The 21,765-nt window shown below is 47.9% G+C and overlaps 1 protein-coding gene and 1 non-coding gene across 2 annotated transcripts in view; one reads left to right on the forward strand and one right to left on the reverse strand.

The window, feature by feature from the left end:
* Window positions 1-1,311: 1,311 nt before the first annotated feature.
* trnat-ugu (transfer RNA threonine (anticodon UGU)) lies at window positions 1,312-1,384 on the forward strand. The gene has a single exon. It is a non-coding gene; the product is annotated as a tRNA-Thr (tRNA).
* A 17,673-nt stretch (window positions 1,385-19,057) lies between these two features.
* LOC144611328 (leukocyte antigen CD37-like) overlaps window positions 19,058-21,765 on the reverse strand; it is a 30,110-nt gene continuing 27,402 nt past the window's right edge. Inside the window, exon 8 of the mRNA XM_078430383.1 lies at window positions 19,058-21,153. Coding sequence (XP_078286509.1) covers window positions 21,076-21,153 — 78 coding nt within the window. The 3' untranslated portion in view covers window positions 19,058-21,075. The remainder of the gene's footprint in view (window positions 21,154-21,765) is intronic.

A 21,765-nucleotide genomic window follows, 5' to 3' on the forward strand; every position in this document is an offset into this window, starting at 1 on the left:
TCTACCTCACTGGAGACCCTTTTAACTATCTTTAATCGGACTTTATCATGCACTAAATGTTGTATCCTTTAAAACATTCTTAATGTTTTATGTTTTATTCTTAATTGTTTACTGTATGTGGTGTTGTTACTTGTGAGATTTAGATTTAGAGATACAGCACAGAAACTGGCCCTTCGGCCCACCGGGTCCGCGCCGCCCACCGATCCCCGCACATTAACACTATCCTACACCCACTAGGGACAATTTTTACATTTGCCCAGCCAATTAACCTACAAACCTGTATCTTTGGAGTGTGGGAGGAAACCGAAGATCTCGGAGAAAACCCACGCAGGTCACGGGGAGAACGTACAAACTCGGTACAGACGGCGCCCGTAGTCAGGATCGAACCTGAGTCTCCGGCGCTGCATTCGCTGTAAGGCAGCAACTCTACTGCTGCGTCACCGTGCCGCCCGTGAGCAAAAGCACCAAGGCAAATTCCTTGTACGTGTACATACTTGGCTAATAAAATGTATTCAATTCAATTCAATTCAATTGCAGGAAACATGTTCCCAAAGTTGGGGGAGTCCAGAACCAGGGGGCACAGTTTAAGAATAAGGGGTAGGCCATTTAGAACGGAGATGAGGAAAAACATTTTTTTACTCAGAGAGTTGTAAATCTGTGGAATTCTCTGCCTCAGAAGGCAGTGGAGGCCAATTCTCTGAATGCATTCAAGAGAGAGCTAGATAGAGCTCTTAAGAATAGCGGAGTCAGGGGGTATGGGGAGAAGGCAGGAACGGGGTACTGATTGTGCATGATCAGCCATGATCACATTGAATGGCAGTGCTAGCTCGAAGGGCCGAATAGCCTCCTCCTGCACCTATTGTCTATTGTCTATAATTCAATTCAATTCAATTTATCCTTTATTTATGCACTGTGGACAGCTTGATTGTAATCATGTATAGTCTTTTGTTTGACTGCACGTAACAAAATTGTACCTTGGTACGTACACGTGACAATAATGAACCAAGCTGAACTAGACTGAAGAAGGGTCTCAAACTGACATGCCACCTATTCCTTTTCTCCCAAGATGCTGCCAGACCTGCCGAGTTACTCCAACGTTTTGTGTCCATCTTAAACTAAACTAATAACATAATTTTCCACAACATTAAATTTCTGACGGGCACAACTATCATGCCACAGCAGAAGGACCTGTACTCTGGAACAGGTTGGGCGGGGTGATTAATTCTTGGTGCAAGGTGCAAAGTGAGTCAGGCAGGTATTTATGGAGGAAATGGACTGACAACTTTCCTGTTGGGAATCCTTCTTCAGAGTGGCTCCATAGCTCAGGGGTTAGAGCACTGGTCTTGTAAACCAGGGGTCGTGAGTTCAAATCTCACTGGAGCCTGAATCTTTTCTGCCCGGATCTGTTCCATTTGTCAGGGACAAATCAATTAGCGACGTTTTGAGACACCAAAGATAGACTATGCACCTGTACACCTTCACTTCACCCCTTCGTCATTCATTCCCTTCTTCCTCTCGATCTCATTTTTGTGTACGCCTCATTCTTTTCTTTCTCAATGAGTTGAAGGGTTCGACTCTTCATTTCCCACCACGGATGCTGCCTGATGAGCTGAGTTTCTCAGCAGTTGGTCAGAGATGGCCCCCAGTGGACTATCCAGGGGACGCAGAGTGGACACTGGGCACGATGGGAGTGCCAGTGCTTTACGCGGAAAAGTGGAGAGTGCAAACTGCCCCGTCACCGACTGACAACGACATCCCTCCATCTGCTCCACACCCTCGACACACTGCATCCACACTGGATCACTGTCCCCACACTGGACCACTGTCCCCACACTGGACCACTGTCCCCACACTGGACCACTGTCCCCACACTGGATCACTGTCCCCACACTGGACCACTGTCCCCACACTGGACCACTGTCCCCACACTGGACCACTGTCCCCCACACTGGATCACTGTCCCCACACTGGACCACTGTCCCCACACTGGATCACTGTCCCCACACTGGGGCACTGTCAATACACTGGGTTACCCCCTACAGTGGACCACTGTCCCCACACTGGACCACTGTCCCCACACTGGCTCACTGACCCCACACTGGGACACTGTCCCAACACACTGGCTCACCGACCCCACACTGGGGCTGCCACCACACTGGTTCACTGCCCCCACACTCTGGGTCACTGTCCCCACACTGGCTCACTGACCCCACACTGTACACTGGTCTACAAGACCAGTGCACTAACCCCCAGAGCCCCTACACTGGATCAACCCCCCCCCTAGACTGTGTCACTGGCCCTACACTGGATCACCCCCCCCCCCCCACCCCCCCCTACACTGTGTCACTGGCCCTACACTGGATCACAGACTGCGGAGCGTCCTGGACAGTACAGCTCACCCTGCCCACGGCACACTGGCCAACCTGAGCAGCACCTTCAGCAACAGACTGGTTCCACCTGTGGAACTCTTCGCCACAGAAGGCCATGGAGGCCGAGTCAGTGGATATATTTAAAGCAGAGATAGATAGATTGTTGATTAGTACGGGTGTCAGAGGTTATGGGGAGAAGGCAGGAGAATGGGGTTAGGAGGGAGAGACAGATCAGCCGTGATTGAATGGCGGAGTAGACTTGATGGGCCGAATGGCCTCATTCTACTCCTATCCATTATGACCTTATGACCCGCTATTACCCCAGCATTTGGTGTCTGTTTGCCCTTCACACTGCCCACCCCCCTGCCTCCCCCACACTGAGGGGCCGATGATGGTCCAATTCTATACTGCTATCATTGAGTCCGTCCTCACCTTCTCCATCATGGTCTGGTTTGGCTCGGCCACCAAGCACCACATCCAGAGGCTGCAACGGATCGTTCGCACGGCTGAGAAGGTCGTTGGCTGCAACCTTCCCCCCCCCATTGACGAACTGTACACTGCAAGGGCCAGGAAGCGAGCGGGCAAGATCATCTCTGACCCCTCTCACCCTGGCCACAAACTCTTTGAAGCACTTCAATAGACAATAGACAATAGGTGCAGGAGTAGGCCATTCAGCCCTTCGAGCCAGCACCGCCATTCAATGCGATCATGGCTGATCACTCTGAATCAGTACCCCGTTCCTGCCTTCTCCCCATACCCCCTCACTCCGCTATCCTTAAGAGCTCTATCCAGCTCTCTCTTGAAAGCATCCAACGAACTGGCCTCCACTGCCTTCTGAGGCAGAGAATTCCACACCTTCACCACTCTCTGACTGAAAAAGTTATTCCTCATCTCCGTTCTAAATGGCCTACCCCTTATTCTTAAACTGTGGCCCCTTGTTCTGGACTCCCCCAACATTGGGAACATGTTTCCTGCCTCAAATGTGTCCAATCCTTATCTTATATGTTTCAATAAGATCCCCCCTCATCCTTCTAAATTCCAGTGTATACAAGCCTAATTGCTCTAGCCTTTCAACATACGACAGTCCCGCCATTCCGGGAATTAACCTAGTGAACCTATGCTGCACGCCCTCAATAGCAAGAATATCCTTCCTCAAATTTGGAGACCAAAACTGCACACAGTACTCCAGGTGCGGTCTCACCAGGGCCCGGTACAACTGTAGAAGGACCTCTTTGCTCCTATACTCAACTCCTCTTGTTATGAAGGCCAACATTCCATTGGCTTTCTTCACTGCCTGCTGTACCTGCATGCTTCCTTTCAGCGACTGATGCACTAGGACACCCAGATCTCGTTGAACATCCCCTCTTCCTAACTTGACACCATTCAGATAATAATCTGCCTTTCTATTTTTTACTTCCAAAGTGAATAACCTCACACTTATCTACATTAAACTGCATCGGCCATGTATCCGCCCACTCACACAACCTGTCTAAGTCACCCTGCAGCCTTATTGCATCTTCGTCACAATTCACACTACCCCCCAGCTTAGTATCATCTGCAAATTTGCTAATGGTACTTCCCTCTGGAAGGCGACTCCGGACTGTCAAAGCAGCCACAGCCAGACATAAAAACAGCTTTTTTTCTCACGAGTAGTGGCTCTAATCAATAACCACAAGTCTGTAGTCTCTATTTTGCTCTGGTTTATTTTCACCGGCATGTTTAGACTGTAATGTCGTATTCTTATTGTTTGGATGTGTTTATGCTTTATTCTTAATTGTTAACTGTACGTTTGTGTTGTCATTTGTGAGCGGAGCACCAAGGCACATTCCTTGTACGTGCACATACTTGGCCAATTCATTCATTCATTCATTCATTCATTCATTCATTCATTCATTCTGAATATTCCCATCCGATCGATCACCTGCACAAACTCCAAGTGTCCCGAGCAGAATCCCGATCAGCCACAGTGTCTGGAGTTTCATGGCACCGGCCCTTGGAACACAAACATAAACCGCAGTTTAGTTTAGTCTCATTGTCACGTGTACCGAGGAGCAGTGACAAGCTTTTGCGGCGTGTTGCTATCCAGCCAGCTGGCAACACTTGAGCACAGTCGGCCCATTTACAGTGTGTAGATACATGATAAGGGAGCAAACGTTTCATGCAAGGTCAAGCCAGCAAAGTCCCATCACGGATAGCCCGAGGGTCACCCATGAGGTAGGTAGCAGATGGAAATGTGTGGGAAGGAACTGCAGATGCTGGTGGTTTACACCGGAGATAAAGGCACAAAATGCTGGAGGAACTCAGCGGGGGCAGGCAGCTACTCTGGAGAGAAGGAATGGGTGACGTTTCGGGTCGAGACCCTTCTCTGGATAGCAGTCCAGGACCACAATGGGAGAACAGCCCTGAACTACCCTTCTACCTCAAGGTTTAAGGGTGAGGTGGAGAGTTAGATTGGGTCTGTCGTGGTGGGATTAACCCCACGCCAAATCAAGGATGGAAGTCCATGTCTGTCGAAGAGCGGGACCCATCATCCAGGATTCATTGGCCAGAAACCTGCAGGATTTCATTATAGTCCCTACACAATAGACTGGAGTTGCTGTTGACAGGGCGGCACGGTGGCGCAGCGGTAGAGTTGCTGCCTTACAGCGCTTGCAGCACCAGAGACCCGGGTTCGATCCCGACCACGGGCGCCGTCTGCACGGAGTTTGTACGTTCTCCCCGTGACCCGCGTGGGTTTTCTCCGAGATCGTCGGTTTCCTCCCACACTCCAAAGACGTACAGGCATGTAGGTTAATTGGCCTGGTGTGTGTGTGTGTGTAAATTGTCCTTAGTGCGTGTAGGATAGTGTTAATGTGCGGGGATCGCTGGTCAGTGCAGACTCGGTGGGCCGAAGGGCCTGTTTCCGAGCTGTATCACTAAACAAAGACAGCATTTCCCATCCTAACCATCTTTTTTTTTGTTTGGTTTAGAGATACAGCGAGGAAACTGGTCCTTCGGCCCATCAAGTGCGCACCGACCAGCGATCACTAGTTCTATCCCACACACTAGGGTCAGTTTTACACACAGGTTTGACAGAGGTTTCAGAGCCCGTACATTAGCATTATCCGACACACACCAGGGACACAAAAAGCTGGAGTAACTCAGCAGGACAGGCAGCATCTCTGGAGAGAAGGAATGGGCGACGTTTCAGGTCGAGACCCTTCTTCAGAACCGAAACGTCACCCGTTCCTTCTCTCTACAGATGCTGCCTGTCCCGCTGAGTTACTCCAGCCTTTTGGGTCTACCTTCGGTTTAAACCAGCATCTGCACAACCTACAATCCTGTACGTCTTTGGAGTGTGGGAGGAAACCGGAGCACCAAGAGAAAGCACACACGGTCACGGGGAGAACGTACAATCTCCGTACAGACAGCACCTGTAGTCGGGATGGAACCCGGGTCTCCGGCGCTGTGAGGCAGCAACTCTGCCACCGCGCCACCGTGCCGATAGACTCTGCTTTGTGTCTATCTTTGATATAAACCAGCATCTACAGTTTCTTTTTATTACAACCTATCAACCAGCATATCTTTGGGATTCCCGGGTGAAAGACTGGAGCGGCTAGGCTTGTATACACTGGAATTTAGAAGGATGAGAGGAGATCTTATCGAAACGTATAAGATTATTAAGGGGTTGGACACGTTAGAGGCAGGAAACATGTTCCCAATGTTGGGGGAGTCCAGAACAAGGGACCACAGTTTAAGAATAAGGGGTCGGCCATTTAGAACTGAGATGAGGAAAAACATTTTCAGACAGAGAGTTGTGAATCTGTGGAATTGTTTGCCTCAGAAGGCAGTGGAGGCCAATTCTCTGATTGCATTCAAGAGAGAGCTGGATAGAGCTCTTAAGGATAGCGGAGTCAGGGGGTATGGGGAGAAGGCAGGAACGGGGTACTGATTGAGAATGATCAGCCATGATCACATTGAATGGCGGTGCTGGCTCGAAGGGCCGAATGGCCTCCTCCTGCACCTATTGTCTATTGTCTAAACTGGAGCACCCCCGGGGAAACACAGAGAGAAGGTGCAAACTCCACACAGACAGCACCTGTGGTTAGGATTGAACTTGGCTCACTGGAGCTGTGAGGCACCTGCTTCATTAGCTGCATTGTCGTGTGTAAAAGAGTCATCTGGTCAAACACTGATACAGTCATAGAGTGATGCCGTGTGGAAACAAGCCCTTCGTCCCAACTTGCCCACACCGGCCAACATGTCCCAGCTACACTAGTCCCACCTGCCTGCATTTGGTCCTATCCATGTCCTATACAAACCTGTCCTATCCATGTACCTGTCAAACTGTTTCTTACACGAGCCTCAACTACCTCCTCTGGCAGCTTGTTCCACACACCCACCACCCTCTGTGTGAAAAAAATTACCCCTCAGATTCCAATTAAATCTTTTCCCCCTTCACCTTGAACCTATGTCCTCTGGTCCTCGATTCCCCTACTCTGGGCAAGAGACTCTGTGCATCCACTCGATCTATTCCTCTCATGATTTTGTACATCTGCCGTTGTTCTTCGGCATTCAATGTGCATGAACTCCTGAATTCACATTCGTATCAAGAATGTGTGATTTGATGATTTGTTCCTCTCATGTTTTCTTTCTCCGGAATGTTCTGCCGGTGTTCTCTCTCCCGCGTAGGCAGGAACTGCAGATGCTGGTTTAACCCGAAAACATTTCAGGTCCTCGGACTGAGATGCTGCCCGAGCCACTGAGTTACTCCAGCACTTTTTTTTCTTGTAAACCAGCATCTGCAGTTCCTATTTCGCTTGGGCAGCTTACACCCCAACGGTATGAGCATTAACTTCTCTAACTTCAAGTGACCCTTGCTTTCCCTCTCTCACTCTCCATCCCTCCACCTTCCCAGTTCGACCAGTCTTGCCGTGTCCGACTACATCTTGTCCCTGTTAAGCTTTGTTGTTGCCTGCTCCCAGCTCGCAACGATCTCTTCCACATTTTCCCTGATCTCCGTTCCCTTAGCCCTACTTTCACACCTGACACTTCCTTATCTGAGTATCGCCCTCTCCCCTGACATCAGCATCGACCAGAAACGTCACCCATTCCTTCTCTCCAGAGATGCTGCCTGGTACCAGGCAGCATCTCTGGAGAGAAGGAATGGGTGACGTTTCGCCTGTACCAGGCAGCATCTCGGGAGAGAAGGAATGGGTGATGTTTCTGGTCGAGGCTGATGTCAGGGGAGATTGAGTTACTCCAGCATTTTGTGTCCATCTGCATTTCCTTGTTTCTCCGAGCCGACGAGCAATCGAGGCTCACACGAAACTAGGGCTTGGTTTATTCACAAAATGCTGGAGTAACTCAGCAGGTCAGGCAGCATCTCGGGAGAGAAGGAATGGGTGAAGCTTCGGGTCGAGACCCTTCTTCAGACTGGGCTTGGGTTGGACTTCAGAAGGACCACCTGGGGAGATCTCCCTGTTCCAGTGAGGGGCGGGCAATGGGGACGAGAACAAACGGGCCTTACCTTTGTGTGTTTGAAGATGCTGAGGGTCTTGGACAGTGGCCTTGATTCCTCCACTGCGGTCCCGACTGCTCGCTGGCCTTGGGACTGGTGCAGCAGTATTTATTTAGAGAGGGTGATATCTCAGGGGGGGTGGTGGCAGCATCATTAGGGGCGGATCCCTCAGCACTGACAGCCACTGGCAATGCAAATTGTCCCAGCCCTTCACGCCTCACCCCCCCTCTCCAATCCCCCCCCCCCCTCCCCCCCCCCAATCCCCCCCCCCTCCCCCAGTGTGCAGATGCCGGTTTTAAAATGTGTAGGAAAATAACTGCAGATGCTGGTTCAAATCGAAGGTAGACACAAAATGCTGGAGTAACTCAGCGGGTCAGGCAGCATCTCAGGAGAGAAGGAATGGGTGACGCTTCGGGTCGAGACCCTTCTTCAGACCGAAGAAGGGTCAGTCTGAAGAAGGGTCTCGACCCGAAACGTCACCCATTCCTTCCCTCCTGAGATGCTGCCTGCCCCGCTGAGTTACTCCAGCATTTTTGTGTCTACCTCTGGTTTTAAAATGGCCAGTTTCCTTCATCATCGTTACTTTTTTTGCATAACCTTTCATTCCTTTGTTCTACATCGCCGGCTATTTATCTCGTCTCCCTTTCCCCCGACTCTCAGTCCGAAGAAGGGGTCTCGACCCGAAACGTCGCCCGTTCCTTCTCTCCAGAGATGTTGCCTGACCCGCTGAGTTACTCCAGCTTTTAGTGCCTACCCATCCTCCTCTCTTTCCTGTCCATGTACTTGTGCAAATGCCTTTTAGAAACATAGAAACATAGAAAATAGGTGCAGGAGTAGGCCATTCGGCCCTTCGAGCCTGTACGCACCGCCATTCAATATGATCATGGCTGATCATCCAGCTCAGTAACCTGTACCTGCCTTCTCTCCATACCCCCTGATCCCTTTAGCAAAAAGGGCCACATCTAACTCCCTCTTAAATATAGCCAATGAACTGGCCTCAACTACCTTCTGTGGCAGAGAATTCCACAGACTCACCACTCTCTGTGTGAAGAAATGTTTTCTCATCTCGGTCCTAAAAGACTTCCCCCTTATCCTTAAGCTGTGACCCCTGGTTCTGGACTCCCCCAACATCGGGAACAATCTTCCCGCATCTAGCCTCTCCAACCCCTTAAGAATTTTATATGTTTCTATAAGATCCCCCCTCAGTCTTCTAAATTCCAGCGAGTATAAGCCCAGTCTATCCAGTCTTTCCTCATATGTAAGTCCCGCCATCTTAATGAAGGACGCCGGTTCTCGAGTTCAAGTTCACGTTAGTCATAGGTTTTAGGAGCAGAATTAGGCCATTCGGCCCATCAAGTCTAATCCGCCATTCAATCATGGCTGAACTATCTCTCCCTCCTAACCCCATTCTCCCCATAACCCCAGACACCCGCACTAATCAAGAATCTATCCGTGGTGAATATTCCGATGAAATATATATTTGTTATTAAAAATTCATCAATTAATAGAAGGGATTGTCTAGAAATCAAATTACCAAGTCATTGGGTATTTTTAAAGTGGAGACCGACAGGTTCTTGATTAGTGCGGGTGTCAGGGGTGATGGGGAGAAGGCAGGTGAATGGGGTTAGGAGTGAGAGATAGATCAGCCATGATTGAATGGTGGAGTAGACTAGATGGGCCGAATGCTCCTGTCATTTATGAACTTACCAACTTTTATTGTGTTGAATTCCAACAAAAGGTCGTACTGGGGGTAGAGCTCCAGGGGCTAGTGGAATCAAGGGATACGGGGAGAAGGCAGGCACGGGTTACTGATTGTGGATGATCAGCCATGATCACAATGAATGGCGGTGCTGGCTCGAAGGGCCAAGTGGCCTCCTCCTGCTCCTAACAAGAGGTAGTTCTACATCAAATGCAAGAGATTTGCACATTGCATGCACCAAGCCATTCTCCTGCCTTCTCCCCACCACCCCTGGACACCCATACTAATCAAGAATCTATCTGTCTCTGCCTTGAAGATAGACACAAAAAGCTGGAGTAACTCAGCGGGTCAGGCAGCATCTCTGGAGAGAAGGAATGGGTGACGTTTCGGATCGAGACCCGTCTTCAGACCAAAAATATAATTTTAAAAATATCCATTGACTTGGCGCCCACGGCCGCCTGTGGCAATGAATTCCACAGGTTCACCACCCTCTGACTGAAGGTTTAACACCATGCACAGCACAGTGAGGTGCAATGAGAAACCTTCAACACAGCATCAACACAGCATCAACACGGACTCAGACAAGCCAGAAACAACCGTTTATACAGAAATCACACTTAACATTCGAAACAAAGGGAGCTGTGATAAAAACAAGGCACTCATGCAGAAGTAGAATTAGAAAATAAACCACCAGGGGAAACAAGAACTAATTTAGTTTAGTTTAGTTTAGAGATACAGTGTAGAAACAACTCGGGTTCGATCCCGACTACGGGCGCTGTCTGTACGGAGTTTGTACGTTCTCCCCGTGACCGCGTGGGTTTTCTCCGGGTGCTCTGGTTTCCTCCCACATTCCGTAGGTTAATTGGCTTCTGTAAAATTGTCCCTCATGTGTCGGATAGAACTAGTGTACAGGTGATTGTTAGTCGGAGTGGACTCGGTGGGCCAAAGGACTTGCTTCCATGCTGTATCACTAAACTAACCTAAACTAAACAAATTAATGTGTAAATAGGAAGTGCAGATTTTGGTTTACACCAAAGATAGACACAAAGCACAAAGTATTTCAGCGGGTCAGGCAGCATCTCTGAAGAGAGGGAGTAGGTGATGTTTCGGATCTGATGAAGGGTCTCGAACCTATTCCTTTTTCCAGAGATGCTGCCTGACCCGCTGAGTTACTCCAGCATTTTGTGTCTGTCTTCGGTCTATCATATCATATCATATATATACAGCCGGAAACAGGCCTTTTCGGCCCTCCAAGTCCGTGCCGCCCAGTGATCCCCGCACATTAACACTATCCTACACCCACTAGGGACAATTTTTACATTTACCCAGCCAATTAACCTACATACCTGTACGTCTTTGGAGTGTGGGAGGAAACCGAAGATCTCGGAGAAAACCCACGCAGGTCACGGGGAGAACGTACAAACTCCTTACAGTGCAGCACCCGTCGTCAGGATCGAACCTGAGTCTCCGGCGCTGCATTCGCTGTAAAGCAGCAACTCTACCGCTGCGCTACCGTGCCGCCTAAACCATTCATCTAAACAAATGAATGGATTTGCTGTCCCACCATGATAGTTTATGGAATAGTTATGGAATTTATGGAATAGTTTATGGAATAATTCATGGAATAGTTGCGACAATGAATTCAAAGAGCGTAAATTCGAGAAAATGTTCAAAAATATTATATTTGAAAGATATAAAATATGTGATCAGCGCTGAGAAATGACAAACACAACAGAAATGATGGTTCTTGACTATATTTGTGTTTCTCTCTATGTTTTGTTTATCTGCTTCTGACTTATGATGTTGTGTTTATTTAATTATATTTTGTTAAGTATTAAGGGCAGGCACAATAAGCTTTGGCTCCTGCCTGCACCTTTTTTTTCGGTCAGAAAATATCATGTGTGAGAATATTGTTTTATTTTTGATACAATGATTTTGCACTATTTAACTTTCACAACTGTATGGTCAATCTGTTGTATTGTAGTGACCACAAAGTAAATAAATAAATAAATAAATAAATAGATTGATTGATTGATTGATTGATTGATTAATCAATCAATTAATTAATTAATTAATTAATAGATAAATAGATGTGCAATTAAATAAATAGATGTGCAATTAAATAAATAGACAAATAGATAAATAAATAAATAGATGATTAAATAGATAAATAAATGTGCAGATAAATAGATAAATAGACGACCAAATAAATAAATAAACAAATAAATAAACAGGTAGACAAATAGATAAATAAATACATCGAATGGACTAATAAATAAATAAATAAATAAATAGATAAATAAATCGATAGGTGGATAAATAAATAAATATTCAAGAGAGATTCAAGATATCTTTATTTGTCATCCAAAAAACAAGTTTTTTGGACGAAATTTCGTCACCCACAGTCCAACAATAAGAGCAATAAAATAAGCAAATTACACAACCCCAACCAACACAAAACCCCCCAAAAAGAAACATCCATCACAGTGAGTCTCCTCCAGTCCCCTCCTCACTGTGATGGAAGGCCAGAATGTCTTTTTCTCTTCCCCTGCCGTCTTCTCCTGCGGTCAGGCTGTTGTCGTTGCCATGTTCCAGGCTGCGCCGGACGGTGAAATGTCCGCAACGGGCCGACCCAAGCCCCGCTGCAAGTCGGGGCGGTCGGGGCTCCCGACATTGAAGCCCCCGCCGAGCAGAGAAAATTCCGTGGCCTCATACAAATGAATAGATAAATAAATAGATAGATAAACAAATAAATAAATAAACAGGTAAATAAATAGATAAATAATTAAATAAATAAATAAATAATTTGATAAGATAGATAGATAAATAGATAAATAGATGGATTTATTATCTGAATGGTGTCAAGTTAGGAAGAGGGGATGTTCAACGAGATCTGGGTGTCCTAGTGCATCAGTCACTGAAAGGAAGCATGCAGGTACAGCAGGCAGTGAAGAAAGGCAATGGAATGTTGGCCTTCGTAACAAGAGGAGTTGAGTATAGGAGCAAAGAGGTCCTTCTGCAGTTGTACAGGGCCCTGGTGAGACCGCACCTGGAGTACTGTGTGCAGTTTTGGTCTCCAAATTTGAGGAAGGATATTCTTGCTATTGAGGGCGTGCAGCGTAGGTTCACTAGGTTAATTCCCGGAATGGCGGGACTGTCGTATGTTGAAAGGCTGGAGCAATTAGGCTTGTATACACTGGAATTTAGAAGGATGAGGGGGGATCTTATTGAAACATATAAGATAATTAGGGGATTGGACACATTAGAGGCAGGAAACATGTTCCCAATGTTGGGGGAGTCCAGAACAAGGGGCCACAGTTTAAGAATAAGGGGTAGGCCATTTAGAACAGAGATGAGGAAGAACTTTTTCAGTCAGAGAGTGGTGAAGGTGTGGAATTCTCTGCCTCAGAAGGCAGTGGAGGCCAGTTCGTTGGATGCTTTCAAGAGAGAGCTGGATAGAGCTCTTAAGGATAGCGGAGTGAGGGGGTATGGGGAGAAGGCAGGAACGGGGTACTGATTGAGAGTGATCAGCCATGATCGCATTGAATGGCGGTGCTGGCTCGAAGGGCTGAATGGCCTACTCCTGCACCTATCGTCTATTGTCTATTGTCTATTGATAAATAAATAGATAAATAAACAGATAAATAAAAAGATAAATAAATAAATAAATAAGAAAAAAATAGTGGGAACTTTCTGACCACGCACATGAATGGTTAAAGGCTTCCTCTGCATCTCGATGTGCCTGGCCCTTGTGGGGGAGATGTGTAACCCAAGACTGTGTATCCAGGAGCTACAAGTGGAGACGCAGGTGTGCCAAATGAGCTGAATAGTCCACTCTGCTGCCAGCGGGCCTCTTGAGCAGGCTGCACCCACCTGGGCCCTGCCGCCTCTCAATGCCCGCTCATACATTTCAAAGCCGCGATTCTCTCTCCAACACTCTGTCATCTCGTCAGCGCCCTGCGTCTCGGTAAACTGGAGGCGGGTCATCGCCACCCAGAGCCGCACTAGAACAAAGTGCGTTACCTCTTCACGTGGCCACGGCCAGCTGCTCCCAGCTTTCACTGCGAGTGTCTGACGGTAAATTATCCTGTCGCAATGAAACGGCGGCCGAGCTTCATGCTCAAGGAATAAAGAGATCATTCCCTCATCAACTCCAATGCCCCTTTTATCTAAATATTAGACTGTATTGCACTTACTAAATCAGGAGCATAACGTGCAAAACAGTGGCAGAAATGTGGATGTGTGTATATGCACTATTCTACAATCCTGTGTGTGTGTGCCTATGAACAAAGAGATTTTACTGCATTGCATGCAAAAAAAACTTTCACTGTACCTGGGGACATGTATATGTCGGAAAACAAGTGCAGATGCTGGTACAAATCGAAGGTATCACAAAATGCATCAGTCTGAAGAAGGGTCTCGACCCGAAACGTCACCCATTCCTTCTCTCCTGAGATGCTGCCTGACCCGCTGAGTTACTCCAGCATTCTGTGAATAAATACCTTCGTTTTGTACCAGCATCTGCAGTTATTTACTTACACAAAATGCTGGAGTAACTCAGCGGGTCAGGCAGCATCTCAGGAGAGAAGGAATGGGTGACGTTTCGGGTCGAGACCCTTCTTCAGACCCGAAACGTCACCCATTCCCTCTCTCCTAGATGCTGCCTGACCTGCTGAGTTACTCCAGCATTTTGTGATATCTAGGGACGTGTATAGTTTAGTTTAGAGAGGAAACAGCGAGGAAACAGGCCATTCGGCCCACCGAGTCCGCGCCGACCAGCGATCCCCGAACACTAACACTATCCTACACACACTGGGGACAATAGCCTAGATTTAAGTTTTAAAAAGTCAGTAATTAAAAGTTGTCAGGGCAAAGTTCTCCCGTTCTACTATTATCCCCAACTTTCCCCCAAAGTCGATTGTGTTTTAAACCCTTCGCGGGTGTAGGGAAGATTTAACGAGGATACTGCCAGTACTTGAGCTATCGGGAGAGTTCGGGCAGGCTGGGACATTATTCCTTGGAGCGCAGGAGGATGAGGGTGATCTAATAGGGGTGTACAAGATAATGGAGGGAATAGATAGGGTGAATGCACTGGTTTTTTTACCCAGAGGGCAGGATGAATCAGGAACCAGAAGACATAGAGTTAGGGTGAGAGGGGAAAGATTTAATAGGGGTGACCTTTTTCACATAGAGGGTGGTGGGTGTATGGAACAAACTGCCAAGGGAGGTAGGCGAGGCAGTTAAACCACATTTAAGATACATTTGGACAGGTAGATGGATATGAAGGGTGTAAGAGGGGTTGGTGCCAAACATGGGCAGGTGGGACTCGTGTAGATGGGGCATCATGGTCAGTGGTTCAGTAAGGGTGTCAGGGGCTATGGGGATAAGACAAGAGAATGGGGTTGAGAGGGACAGATAGATCAGCCAGGATTGAAAGGCGGAGTAGACTTGATGGGCCGAATGGCCTAATTCTGCTCCCACAACGTATGGTCGGTGTGGGCAAGCTGGGCCGAAGGCTCTATTTCCATGCCTCTACGCCTCAAACAGATATTTCTTCACTTTGAGTCATACAGCACAGAAACAGGCCCTTCGGCCCAACTTGCCCACAGCCACCAAGATGTCCTATCTACACTAGTCCCACCTGCGTGTGTTTTTACCATGACAAATTCTAGTCATGACACCAGGTGGCGCTATCAATGGCTGCCTCGCCAAGTCTGTCTGGCCTTTCAATAGACAATAGACAATAGGTGCAGGAGGAGGCCATTCGGCCCTTCGAGCCAGCACCGCCATTCAATGTGATCATGGCTGAACATTCTCAATCAGTACCCCGTTCCTGCCTTCTCCCCATACCCCCTGACTCCGCTATCCTTAAGAGCTCTATCCAGCTCTCTCTTGAATGCATTCAGAGAATTGGCCTCCACTGCCTTCTGAGGCAGAGAATTCCACAGATTCACAACTCTCTGACTGAAAAAGTTTTTCCTCATCTCAGTTCTAAATGGCCTACCCCTTATTCTTAAACTGTGGCCCCTGGTTCTGGACTCACCCAACATTGGGAACATGTTTCCTGCCTCTAACGTGTCCAACCCTTTAATAATCTTATACGTTTCGATAAGATCTCCTCTCATCCTTCTAAATTCCAGTGTATACAAGCCTAGTCGCTCCAGTCTTTCAACATATGAAAGTCCCGCCATTCCGGGAATTAACCTAGTAAACCTACGCTGCACGCCCTCAATAGAAAGAATATCCTTCCTCAAATTTGGAGACCAAAACTGCACACAGTATTCCAGGTGTGATCTCACTAGGGCCCTGTACAACTGCAGAAGGACCTCTTTGCTCCTATACTGAACTCCTCTTGTTATGAAGGCCAACATTCCATTGGCTTTCTTCATTGCCTGCTGTGCCTGCATGCTTCCTTTCAGTGACTGATGCACTAGGACACCCAGATCTCGTTGTACGTCCCCTGTTCCTAACTTGACACCATTCCTATTCTTACCACCAAAGTGGATAACCTCACACTTATCCACATTAAACCGCATCTGCCATGCATCCGCCCACTCACACAACCTGTCCAAGTCACTCTGCAACCTCATAGCATCTTCCTCACAGTTCACACTACCACCCAGCTTTGTATCATCTGCAAATTTGCTAATGATACTTTTAATCCCTTCATCCAAGTCATTAATGTATATTGTAAATAGCTGCGGTCCCAGCACCGAGCCTTACGGTACCCCACTAGTTACTGCCTGCCATTCTGAAAGGGACCCATTTATCCTCACTCTTTGCTTTCTGTCTGTCAACCAATTTTCTATCCATGTCAGTACCCTACCTCCAATACCATGTGCTCTAATTTTGCTCACTAATCTCCTATGTGGAACCTTATCAAAGGCTTTCTGAAAGTCAAGGTACACCACATCCACCGGCTCTCCCCTGTCAATTTTTCTGGTAACATCCTCAAAGAATTCCAGTAGATTAGTCAAGCATGATTTCCCCTTCGTAAATCCATGCTGACTCGGAACAATCCTGTTACTACTATCCAAATGCTCCGCAATTTCGTCTTTTATAATTGACTCCAGCATCTTCCCCACCACTGATGTAGACTAACTGGTCTATAATTTCCCGTTTTCTCTCTCCCTCCTTTCTTAAAAAGTGGGACAACATTAGCTACCCTCCAATCCACAGGAACTGATCCTGAATCTATAGAACATTGGAAAATGATCACCAATGCGTCCACAATTTCTAGCGCCACCTCCTTAAGTACTCTGGGATGCAGACCATCAGGCCCTGGGGATTTATCAGCCTTCAGCCTTCAGTCCCATCAGTCTACCCAACACCATTTCCTGCCTAATGTGGATTTCCTTCAGTTCCTCTGTCACCCTAGGATCTCTGCCCACTAGAACATCTGGGAAATTGCTTGTATCTTCCTTAGTGAAGACAGATCCAAAGTACCGGTTCAACTCGTCTGCCATTTCCTTGTTTCCCATAATAAATTCCCCCACTTCTGTCTTCAAGGGACCCACATTTGCCTTGACTATTTTTTTCCTCTTCACGTACCTAAAAAAGCTTTTACTATCCTCCTTTATATTATTGGCTAGTTTACCCTCGTACCTCATCTTTTCTCCCCGTATTGCTTTCTTTCTTTGTGTCTGTTTTGTATGTGTTAAATGTATGTTCTTTAGCTTGTTTTATGTGGGAGGTGGGGGGGGGGGGGGGGGAGTTGGGGGAAACTTTTTCTAATCTCTTGCCTCGACGGAGACGCGATTTTTTCCGTATCGTATCTCCGTCCGCACTGCGGCCTAACATTGAGGAGCTGGCGGCCTTTGCTGGCGATCGACCGGGAGCTCCTTCGCGGGAGCCTACGGGACTTTAACGTTGCGGAGCCCACGGCCTCTGTTTAGGGACCGACTTCGGGGAACTCAGTTTCGATCGCCACGACGTGGGGGCTTCCACCGCCGACTGCGGGAGCTTCGATCGCCCCGACGGATGGTTCCACTGCCCCAAACGCGGGCGAATAAAGAGGAAGACGTTTGGACTTTATTGCTTTCCATCACAGTGGGGAATGGAAGGAATCCGCTGCGGTGAATGTTTATGTTAACTTTTATGTAGTTGTGTGCTGTGTTGCTTTTTTGTTTAGTATGGCTGTATGGTGACTTGAATTTCACTGCACCCTTTGGTACAAGTGCCAATAAACTGACCTTGAAACCAAACGTCTCTGTTCAAAAATAAAAGCAAACAGCAAGCATTGATGTAACCATTAAACATTTATTCAAGATATAAATCAGACATGAACAGAGTCCTGGAACTTATATACCATAATACTGATAGAGCTTCAAGGTCATTCAATATCGTAAAAAGAGATCAGAAATTATCACAAAGTACGCCACGCCTCCACGGCATTCAATAGACAAGGAATTATTCTGGGTCAGAATTCAGAATTCAGGGTCAGAATTCAAAATCAGAATCCAGAATTCAGAATCAGAATCCAGAATTCAGAAATCAGAATTCAGGGGCAGAATTCAGAGTAGATCAGAAATTCTCACAAAGCCCACATTGCTACAGCATTCAAAAGATCTCAGAGTTATTCACAATCAGAATTCACAATCAGAATTCAGAAGAGATCAGAAATTATCACAAAGTATTTTGCAGTACTAGGGCATTCAATAGACTTGAGAATTAGACGACACTGTGCTTGGTGATAGAGGTTTTTATTGCATTCACTGTATTGAGTATTGGACCCTTAATCTCACTCCCTCTCCTTCATATCAGATGAGAGTTGACCACAAGGCCCATCAGAGGCAGGTACAGCATTAATCTAGACAGCAGACGTAAAGTATTTACCACAGGGTTTTCTGGGCATTCAATGCTTCAGTGCCACTGAAGTGACAACATTCAAGGGAAGGTATTATTTTCACAGGTCACGGACTGCATTTCAAGTCACTTTACTTCATGGGATTCCACACAAAGTTAATAAATTATTAGCCGCAAGTACTGGTGAGAGCTAGTTAGTGGAAAACTTTCCCGTCTCTTGTTTAAACATTCATAATGGGAATGTTTGAGGCACAGTATCTTGTCATATCATATCATATCATATATATACAGCCGGAAACAGGCCTTTTCGGCCCACCAAGTCCGTGCCGTAATGACTAAATCTCTAATAATCCTCACATATCTGCAATGCTGCCCCTCCCACAGTGCGGCACTCCCTCACCCCTCACCCCTCACCCCCCCACCCCCACAGTGCGGCACTCCCTCACCCCTCACCCCTCACCCCCCACACCCCCACAGTGCGGCACTCCCTCACCCCTCACCCCCCCCCCCACAGTGTGGCACTCCCTCACCCCTCACCCCCCCCCCCCCACCCCCACAGTGCGGCACTCCCTCACCCCTCACCCCCCCCCCCCACCCCCACAGTGTGGCACTCCCTCACCCCTCACCCCTCACCCCCCCCCCCCCACCCCCACAGTGTGGCACTCCCTCACCCCCCCACCCCCACAGTGCGGCACTCCCTCAGTGCTGCCCAAAGCTACTAGAGCAACAAGATAGACCACTCGGCCCTAAAAACCGTAGTACGTCACGGCGCCATTCTAGTGGGCAGAAACTTGCAGAAACATTTTAAAAGAAAAATAACAAAAACCTGTGAATTGGTAGATGAGATATATTCTACATTTTAATGGTATCATCACACATACTGTTCCCCCAAAACACTGATCACACTGCGAGAGGCAGAGCGGACGGCGGGTTTTGCTTACTAAAATGGCGGACGTTACGCTCCTTTGCGCACCACACTTCAGTATAGGCGATTTCAACGGAGTGGTCCATCTTGCTCCTCTAGTATCTTTGGTACTACCCCCTCCCTCAGCGGCACTCTGCGCTGTGGACGGCTCGATTGCGATCATGTATTGTCTATCCGCTGGCTGGATAGCACACAACTAAAGCTTTGCACTGTACCTCGGCGCACGTGACAATAAACTGAACTAAACACTGTGACAAAGACTGCCGCCCATGCTCGGAGAACCCGACTCAAAACACACCAATCCCACTGCCAGGAAATGCCAGGGAATGCCAGCACCCCGCGGTTTGAGTCGACCGGCTGGATTCGCCAGTGAAGCGGCTGATGGCCCACGGCGCCAGAGACCCGGGTTCGATCCTGGCCTCGGGTGCTGTCTGTGTGGAGTTTGCACATTCTCCCCATGACCACGTGGGATTCCTATGGGGTGCTCCGGTTTCCTCCCACATCCCAAAGACGTGGGATTTGACCTCCATAAGTTGACCCCGTAAGTTGCCCCTAATGTGCAGGGAGTAGGATAACATGGAACCCGTGCGAACGATAGTCAGCATGGACTCAGTGGGCCGAAAGGCCTGTTTCCATGCTGTAGCGCTAAAGTAAAATGTGGGATTACACTCAGCTGTGCATGTTCTTCCCCAGATCATTCTGGGTAACCTAGACACGTTGCAATGGTCCCTTCGGCCCAACAGGCCCTTTGGCCCACCACGTCACAACACTTTGGCCAACGTCCACCCAATAAACCAAAGCTTGGAACAATATCCCATTCAAACGCAATCTGCAATCGCCTCTGGTTCACCACGTAGCAGGCCCAGCTGGAACACGAGCCCACGGCGGGTTTGAGGAGACCTTTGGACAGGCACATGCATATCGTGGAATGGAGGATAGACACAAAAAAGATGGAGTAACTCAGCGGGACAGGCAGCATCTCTGGCGAGAAGGAATGGGTGGCGTTTTGGGTCGAGACCCTTCCTACACTGAGAACGGAGGGTCGTGCATTATGTGCAGGCAGATAAGAGTCTGAAGAAGGGTCTCGACCCGAGACGCCAGCCATTCCTTCTCTCCAGAGGTGCTGCCAGTCCCGCTGAGTTACCCCAGCATTTTGTGTCTGTCTTCGGATCGAACCAGCATCTGCAGTTCCTTCCTACACAGGTAAGTGTTGACCTTGGCATTATGTTCGGCATGGATGTTGTGGGCCGAAGGGCCTGCTCCTGTCCTGTGCAGTGCTGCTCCACGTTCTAAGTGCCAAGGGAAACCAAAGCACATTCAAGATGGCGTCGACATCTGCCAACTTCCATCTGTTGGCCTTCGGGAATAGTCCGATGTCTTGCATGGGATGAGTTTTCGATGGATGGGGAGTTCTTTACCATTCACAACGTCTCCTGGTTTCCCTCATGAAATAGTCCCACCACTGCCCAATGCACATACTTCGGGTCAAGGCCACTCCCGGCTGCTAAAATCCAGGGAATGCCGGGAATGAATCGACAGGTTGGATGGATGCAGTTGAGTGACTCTGTAAAATAGGTTGGATTCAGGTTGGCAGTGGGTGGAGTTTGTTCTGTTCATCAGATGGTCCAGAATCTTAGAGGTAGATCCCAGTCAAATCCATTCAGGGATTGAAACGTGGACAAGAGGTGAAATTACGGCAGGAAGATATTAAAAAAAAAAGAAAAATAGACTTGCTGGGTTTCAACAACTTCCGCACCAGCCATCGGGCTTCCCAGCTTTACTGAAAGCGGATGAGTTTGTCGTAGTCAGGGGCGATGTTCCTACACAATAACATCGATAGCGCCATCCCAAGGAGCTGCCGGGAGAGGAGAGAAAGTGTGAACATAACACCAGATAGCAGGAGGAGTTGAGTATAGGAGCAAAGAGGTCCTTCTGCAGTTGTACAGGGCCCTAGTGAGACCGCACCTGGAGTACTGTGTGCAGTTTTGGACTCCAAATATGAGGAAGCTCATTCTTGCTATTGCGGGAGAGCAGCGTAGGTTCACCAGGTTAATTCCCGGAATGGCGGGACTGTCGTATGTTGAAAGACTGGAGCGACCAGGCTTGTATACACTGGAATTTAGAAGGATGAGAGGAGATCTTATCGAAACATATAAGATTATTAAGGGGTTGGACACGTTAGAGGCAGGAAACATTGTTCCCAATGTTGGGGGAGTCCAGAACCAGAGGCCACAGTTTAAGAATAAGGGGTAGGCCATTTAGAACGGAGATGAGGAAAAACTTTTTCACCCAGAGAGTTGTAAATCTGTGGAATTCTCTGCCTCAGAAGGCAGTGGAGGCCAATTCTCTGGATGCTTTCAAGAGAGAGTTAGATAGAGCTCTTAAAGATAGCGGAGTCAAGGGATATGGGGAGAAGGCAGGAACAGGGTACTGATTGTGGATGATCAGCCATGATTACAGTGAATGG

Source organism: Rhinoraja longicauda, chromosome 40 (genome assembly GCF_053455715.1).
Source record: "Rhinoraja longicauda isolate Sanriku21f chromosome 40, sRhiLon1.1, whole genome shotgun sequence".
Lineage (NCBI taxonomy): Eukaryota > Metazoa > Chordata > Chondrichthyes > Rajiformes > Arhynchobatidae > Rhinoraja > Rhinoraja longicauda.